General features: G+C 39.1%; 1 protein-coding gene across 1 annotated transcript in view; it reads left to right on the plus strand.

Annotated features, from left to right (window-relative positions):
* Positions 1-8,123, plus strand: part of ikbkg (inhibitor of nuclear factor kappa B kinase regulatory subunit gamma) — a 15,971-nt gene extending 7,848 nt beyond the window's left edge. Inside the window, exons 6-14 of the mRNA XM_035657454.1 lie at positions 805-866; positions 2,587-2,689; positions 2,793-2,908; positions 3,003-3,155; positions 4,058-4,130; positions 4,232-4,366; positions 5,820-5,956; positions 6,319-6,395; positions 6,928-8,123. Coding sequence (XP_035513347.1) covers positions 805-866; positions 2,587-2,689; positions 2,793-2,908; positions 3,003-3,155; positions 4,058-4,130; positions 4,232-4,366; positions 5,820-5,956; positions 6,319-6,395; positions 6,928-7,109 — 1,038 coding nt within the window. The 3' untranslated portion in view covers positions 7,110-8,123. The remainder of the gene's footprint in view (positions 1-804; positions 867-2,586; positions 2,690-2,792; positions 2,909-3,002; positions 3,156-4,057; positions 4,131-4,231; positions 4,367-5,819; positions 5,957-6,318; positions 6,396-6,927) is intronic.
* The last annotated feature ends 303 nt before the right edge of the window (positions 8,124-8,426 follow it).

The raw sequence follows: 8,426 nt of genomic DNA on the forward strand, positions 1-8,426 counted from the left end.
TCCGATGCTGTGCATCAGTGTGTGAGTGTCTGTTCTAGTGAGCAGTTGGCACCTTGCAGCCACTGCCATCAGTGTATGAATGTGTGTGAATGGGGAGAGTGTGGCATGTAGTGTACGGCGCATTGAGTGGTCGAAAGACTAACAAGCACTATATAAGTACAGTCCATTTACCATTTATCATTATTGGATAGGACAGTAGAAGATACATAGGCAAAGGGTGAGAGAGAGGGGATGACACACAGCAAAGGGCCCCAGGTCAGGTACATTCAGCCTTGGTACATTCAGACTCTAGCTCTACCAGGTGAACTATCAGGGCGCCCCCCAAACAGAGTGTAACCTGTTTTTTGGTTTTTCTGTGACTTTCTGTGACTCATGAAAAGTGCATCGACTAAGACTCTTCTAAGTGTCTAATGGTTTAGTCGGCTATAAGGGGACAGCCTTAATGATCAGTAATAATAATAATGATAATAATAATAAAAAATTATAAACTTTATTTACAAAGCACCTTTCAAAATGAAGTTACTAAGTGCTTTATGTGGCTGAACCTGGATTCGAACATTTCAGTACTGCAATAAGGCAATAAAATAAAATAATACAAACAGCATTGTTGATTTTATCATTTTTATCAAGGAATATTATGTGTTATTGCGGAGCTCCTACTGCTTTTCTTGGCTGACGTTTCCCTCTGATACATCTTGTGTGTCACTCAACTGCATGTACAATAGGAATGTTATGTGCATGGATAGACACAAGAATTAGCTGCTCTGTCTGTGATCTAAAAGACTTGTATGAATGTTTTTACAGGCAAGCAGTGTGACTGAGGAGGTTGTTCAACCACGCTCTGAGGCACAGCACTCCTCTGACTGGTATGTCACATTTTCCACGACTTGAGTGCACTGATGAAACTAACGCCACTAAACTTTCTGACTGGTCTTCCTGTGTTTATTTAACCAGTTGTCGTTAGCAGCTTTTGGACTGAGTGCTGTTTAATTAATCTTAACTATACTATTTGTCTGTAGACAGTTCGTCTCTATGGTGAAAAGCCAGTAGCATGCTTTTTTTAATTTCTGCATTTCTTCTGCTCACGTTTTAGATGTCTCCCTCCCTCTTTCTGTTCCCTTTTCCTCTAGCTCTAGCCTGGCTAAACTCACAGAGCAGCTTCAGGCCACACAGGGCAGGTGAGCCCACAGCTCTGTGTGGCTTTCTCTTTCTCACTGTGTGCATGCCTTCTCTCTATACTAATATCGCTTCACCACTGTGTATCAATTCAATTCAAATCAGCTTTATTGGCATGAATGTAAAACAACAATATTGCCAAAGCTACAAATAAATTACATAAGAACATATATATGACAATATATGTATATATAACATATATATATATATAACATATGTATCTGTTACTGGTGCTACCTGCCCGTCTCTTATTTATGAACTCAGTTTGTTTCCTGTATGTAACTGTCTGGTATTTTAGATCGGTTTTCATCCATTTCTTCTCTGTCATATGTTGTTATGACAGTTATGTTGATATACTCTCACAACAATGTCTTATTCTGTCAGAAGGACTTGCATGTTAGTCTCCCCTTTAACATCGTATTGACAAACCCAAATGGGACAAAAACAAAATAAAAATCACCAAACCTTTGAAAAGTCTTTCCGCTGTATTTCACCAACCTGGTTTGGTCAAAATAAATAATTTATTATATATATATATATATATATATATATTAATAATTCTGTCTGACAACATTATGGAAAGGATACCAAACCCTACCCTACTAAGTTGTAATATCGCTATCACTTACCACCAGACTCCATAGACAAAAACATACATTTTATCTTGCTTATTATTGGAATATTGTAACTTCGTTCAAAGTAGACAGAAACAAAATAAAACTTACCAAAACACTGTTTCAATAATCACCAACTCGGGTTTGGTTGAACTAAATCCATAATTCACTGACGTAGCTGTATTATTGTACATATTGCAATTTAGATTAAAATATGTGTTTTCATACTTTTTAGAGCCTGACAAATATGGGATTTTTGAGGCAGACACTTATTTTAGAGTGAAAAAATTCACAGATTATCAATATGGTGGCCGATATAGTGGATTTTTTTGCTAGAATTAAAACAAACCAAAAAAACTTTTCTATGTGGATTGTGCACTGATTTTGCACCAATATGACTATGCAAATGTACTCAGAAGGCTGCTTGCTTAAACAAATAACATGTTAAGTTAACATGTTAAGACCTTCCAGTTGTCACTGGCTCGGTCCCTAATAAGTTAATGTAGACTAGACTTTAACGTAGATTGTCAACCAATTCTTGGTAACGTTAGTGAGAGCTTCTTCTCCTCCCCCTACTCTGTGCTGTTTGCCACAGAATTATAAATCACAGTGCGCTCTGCTGGAGAAACTTTGCAGTGACAACAATACATTACCACATTATATACCGGAAAAAAACTGTTTTCATATCTGCACATATCAGGTAACATATATCATCAGGACCATCTGCGGCCAACGGATATATCAGTCGGTGTCTAGTACTTTTTAAAATCCCAGTTTAGTAATGAATCTGTTGTAGGTATCGGGAGTTGGAGGAGAAGCTTGATTACCTGCAGAAGAGTTCAGCTCAGCGGGACAGAACTGAAGCTCTCCTCAAACAGAAGGACAAGGACTGTGCCCAGGTATGAACTACGAACAGCTGTGACTATTACTCCATTGTCAAAATATTTCAAATCTTGCTTAAAGCAGCCTTAGAATATCAACTGTAATTCTGTATTTTTTCAGTTGGCTAAGGACTGCGAGGCTCTGAAAGCTCAAGCAACGTCCCTTTTAGGGGAACTGAATGAGAGACAGAGCTGCCTGGACAGAAGCGAGAATGAACGCAAAATGTTGGAAGAAAAGTAAGTTAACACGTCAGATCAGCATGAATATATACAGCATGTCGACTTGTCTGTGTTCACGTGCAGGTGTGCTGATGTGTTTCCTTGTGTCTAGGCTGTGCAGTAAAATGAAAGCCCTGCAGGTGGCAGAGCGGGAGCTGGAGCAGCAGAGGAAGCAGCATCATGTGGCCATGGACCAGCTGCTGCTGCAGACTCAGAGCCTGGAGCAGGCCCTGAAGACAGAGAGACATGTCGTCACAGAGGAGAAGTGGGTTCAACACACACACACGTACACACAGATAGCACTGTCCCAACTGGTTATTATAATTCTGCACACATTACAATATTTGGAAAGATCTGATTGAAAGATTTCTGTCAAATGGATTTTCTTTTAAAAAGGCTTTTTTCAAAATAAGAGAAATTAGTGGTGACACTGTCACATTGTATTGTATTTACATTCAGTAAACAGGAAAACTCCAGATCAGCAGCAGTGTGGACCATCATGTACAAAGTCATGAAATAAATAAATATTATTTTTATCTTGTGTGAAAAAAGATGTTTACTACTTCACAGATATTCCATTTGAATTGAAATTTAAAAGTTTTATATGTAACTTTCAGAAAACTACTGTTAATAGTGACACTGATGGCCATCAACTGAACTGCAGTCAGTGTTCCGTTGCTCGCACTGGCACTCCATACGCAGTCCATGAGTGAGCATCATCATGGAATGCTGAAATGAACACTGAACGCTATAAAATAAATAACAATCATATTTAGAATAACATCTGCAGTGTTCCTATATTTTATTTGGACCATTGACTCCAGGTTACAAAGAAACCATTCCTCAGGCTGTTGGGGAAGGTCCCATTTTTTACCTTCGAACCCATTCACAAATTAGCAGTAAAAAGTGATTAATACATACAAATAATAAATAAAATACTACAGAATCTTACATCACCTTTATCTTTATTATCTCATCTTCTGCGCACAAGATTAAATTACATCACTTTCTTTGGGCTCTCTTGGAGTTGAAATGCTCAATTTTTGTTGTAGCATTGTAATGTTAGCTGTTTCACTGTGGTAATTAATTCTTCAATACTGCACGACACCTGAGATTTGGCATACTCTACTGTACTGTAAAAACTCTGTTTCCCCTTTTTCCTCTTAGGAAAAAACTGACACAACTGCAACATGCCTACACATGTCTTTTTAGAGACTATGATACTAAGCTGAAGGCTGAGGTAAAAACACATGCATCCATTTACCCTCATTAGTTTTGCTTTTTAGCTCATAGATCCAGGTCTCAACATTCACCTGCATGTGTTGTTTGCTTGTCTCGCAGGGAGGAGATCTGTGCAGCCGACTAGAGGAGGCAGAGCGAGCGCTGGCCCTGAAGCAGGACCTGATCGATAAACTGAAGGAGGAGGTGGAGCAACTGAAGGGCTCGCTGGAGACTGTTCCTGTCCTCACTGCACAGGTGAGATTTGGTCTTTTGCTGGTTTCAACCGCTATATTTAGTTATACTATCACATAAGGATTGTTTCTGTGACTTTCAGGGTTTCAGTAAGCTTTTAATCGTAAATGAATGTACTGCATATAACAGCTGAGCTCACAGCTTGTGTCATATGTACACTGCATCCAGCTGCATCGCATTCCAGCTGTGTTGAGCCGCCGCAGTTTCAATGTTCACTGGCAATTCAGAAGCGAGCGTCGGTTCTTCTTATAATATGTGAATTATTATTAGTTTAGAGTATTGTTGTCGACAATTTTTACACATTTGGAGGCTGCGCTTAACATCACAACCTTTTGTTGCTTTGAACCAGTGTAGCCATCTTTATTTTGTCTGACAATGTTGTGATCATAAACTTATACATATACTGATTCTCTGACAACAGAAAATATGTAAGTGAGAACAACTAGGTGAATTTGGCTGCTTTAAAACCCAGTATTTGTGGTTACAGAGAGCAGGAGGGGACAAAAAGAAGCTTAACGGGTCTCCCTCCCTCACTTTTCTCTTCCACTCTCTCTTACTAACAAGAAACAAAAATCTGCTCTGCTGCGTATGTGTGCTGAATCAAAAGTAAAAGCATCATTACAATGTATGTTTGTGGTTGCTCAAAACGATCAAACCGAGAACTTTTATCAAGTACCAAAAGCTAGGAAAAATACAAGAAATTAACCAAAAACGGCATAATTTTTTTATTTTTTATTTGTGTGGACAGGGCAGCAGCAAAATGTGGTCTGTATATATCAAAAATCTGTATCAGTCTAAGTGAAAGCTATACTTGGAGTATTTTCGCCCCTTCACCTTATCGTCAGATAGCCCTTTCAGGCAGGGAACTGAACCTATCAGACGTCTTGTACAAAAAAACTTTACACTTTACGTGGCAGAACACCTGTTTTTGGTCTATTGCCAGATGGTGAGTGAACACTGGAAACAAAAGCAGAACTGGTGACAGTGACTGTGCTTTATCATATGGGTTTTTGTAGTGCAAAGGGTCTAAACAGTACTTCAGGCTGTCTACAATGGAAAAAGCTACTGATTGAGCCAGTGTCACAAGGTTGGTGTTGGAGGTTCGATCCCCAGCTTCTCCTGTCCATATGTCCATGAACCCCAAATCGCTGCCAATGCCCTACTCTGCTAGGGTATCTTCTAGTCCTTAAATCAGGGTGGGCGTGGGCCTTTAGGGGGCCCAAAGCAGAATTTAAATGCATTTAATATAGGTAAACCCATTCTGAGCCTCATGTCAGTTAATTGAGGCCTTCCTCTGAGCCACGTGTCAGTTATGCACAAACTTGCCTTTATTATCCGCACCCACAATGTAACACTTATATAATATATAACACAGAATGTTAAAATGAAACAAAATGGCTGTTGTTGCATGAATTCATATCTCTCTTTCTCTCTCACTGCCTCTGTGTCTGCTTAGGCTGAGATCTACAAGGGAGATTTCCTAGCAGAGCGAGAGGCCAGAGAGAAGCTGAACCAGAAGAAGGAGGAGCTGCAGGATCAGCTGACTCAGGCCATGGCTGAGATTGACAGGCTCAAACAGGAAGCCACATCACGGTAAATAAAATAAAGTTATCTCTAAAAGGTGGGGGAAAAAATGATACTGCAGCGACTCTTTTGGTTTCGAGGGACGTTTAAACCAAGTCATTTCGGAACCCGGGTTACGTAGTCCTTGTGTGCTGAACTTCTCTCCCTGCCCTCAATCTCAATTGCTAATCAGATGCTGCATATTGAGCTGACTTTAGCTTCACTGCAGCCGTCATCAAATGCAGCTCTGTTGGCACGTCGTCAACACTGACACTTAAATCTGAAGTCAGAGCTGTGTCTGTCCTCTGCATATGAATGAATATTCATATTTCTAGACATTTGATTAAAACATGATTGCACATGAAGGTTATCCATGTTGGCTTCTGTTTCAGTGCACGTATGGAGCAAATGAAGCTGCGACACCTGGAGGACTTTCCAACACGGCCCCCACACATTCCCCCTCCACAAGGTACATTAACACAACACACACACACACAAATGCACAAATTCAACATTGTTTTAAAAGCCTTTCAAGCATAAATGGTTGTTGATGTGTCCACTATAGGGAAAGCATGCATTTGTGTGTTTAGTTTGAAGTAATATGCATTAATAGACTAATGAATAGTACAGTCTATTTTGTGGAAAACTCTGTAAAACAAACATTTTAACACATTTTAATAAAAACTCACTTCTCATTTGAGATGCCACACAATAGACCAAAAATATCAGAAAGAATTATTTTCAAAGTTGTAGCACAGCATTCCTTAAGATTTGAATATGTTAGAATTAAATCATAACAAAATGAAAATAAATTTTTTTTGCTCATGCTGTAACAACTACTTAACAAAAAGCACATGGAGCCATTACTGTTTTCAGTCATATCCTTTTATTCATAATTTTAAATAATTATATATATATATATATATATATATTATATAATAATAATTTTAAAAAATTCTGGTCAGAACTTTTAACATGCTTTCCTTTCTCCTTCGCATTAGGTCTGTTCCCTGGTGCGGCTTTCAACACGGCGCCCCCTGCCCCCTCGTTCCGCAATCAACCAGTCGGCGATCAAGGGGCAGCTGGAGCTGAGGAACTGCCAGATTTATGTTGTCCTAAGTGCCAGTACCAGGCTCCAGATATGGACACGCTGCAGATACATGTCATGGACTGTATACAGTAACATGAGGATAGTTCAGCAAACCATGACACCAACACACACAGATATATACACAGTATACTTACATTTCTGACGATCAGCGTATCTGCTCTCAGCTCCGGGCACAGCCTGGATGCTCTCTGCCATGCGAACACGCACATACACACCTTAATACATATTGTGGATCGCACTATTTAAAAAAAAATCTAATATGTTGGAATTAAGACAAGTGGCAATCAGATGGCAGAATGAAGACAGCAAAATAATCAGTATGGTATTTTCCTAAACTGCTCCGTGGATTCAAATTCTGCTCTAGCTTTTCCATTCCGCAACTCATCCTTTTTTCTTCTGACACCTGCCGTTTATTTCCCGCCTTCCCCCACCCCTCGCCTTGCCTCTGAGATGGCACACTGATGCATCAGTATTCGTAGAAGATCCCTGATCCCTTGCGTAAGTGTCAGTTCTTGTCCCTCTTCACTTCAGTGGCATACTGAGGAGTAAGTGTGTACACTACACTGACTGCCTCATCCATGTTATACACATCAGTAATCCTTGGGCACAAGGTGAAAAAGGTGACAATTAGGAGGTTCCCATCAAAGGAGAAAACACATGACAATGTGAATAACCTAGTGAGCTTTAAATAATCTAGAGTATTTAAATAGGTTTGGTCATACATGTTGCTGTCTGCATTACCTCAAAACATGTATTATTATGTATTAGAGATGGATTTACTCTTATTGAAAAAAGTAGCCATTCTCTGTGTTCTGTGCCTGTGTACACCTTTGACTGCACCACTGCTTTATATCTGATGCTAGACCTGACCCTTAACCAAACATAGCCCCTTTTTGTGCCCCTTTTTGTGCCCCTTATTCTGTCTTAGCTTTATCTGTGGCACCTAGCTATTTATCTAACTGAAGGTAAGCACACGGAGGGTTCTTCACTGTCTGTGTGAATATTGTCAGTAATTTAGATCATTTGGTACAAAGAATATTGTTTCAAACTGTTAAAGATTTACAAAATAAATCAGTTATTCATTAACTCTTGTGATTGTGTTTTGCTGTGTACTACGACTGAGAAGAAACCATTACAACCATTCTGGATAAATCCTAATTCTTTTCCTTTTACTTTCTTTAAAATCATATCACAAGGGCAATATTTAAAACTGCAGTAGGTAACTTTTATAAAAATAACTTTTTATCATATATGCTGAAACTTTCACTATATCCTGACAGTAGTAAATGTATGGAAGCTCATTTCCGCCAATGTAACGAAAAAAAAAGGATTCTTTAACTCTTTAAAAAGTTTCCTCATATGCTCCAAAGCAACAGAAGTGAATGAGAC

Source organism: Morone saxatilis, unplaced genomic scaffold (assembly GCF_004916995.1).
Source record: "Morone saxatilis isolate NCDOM2014 unplaced genomic scaffold, NCSU_SB_2.0 Contig15, whole genome shotgun sequence".
Taxonomy (NCBI): Eukaryota; Metazoa; Chordata; class Actinopteri; family Moronidae; genus Morone; species Morone saxatilis.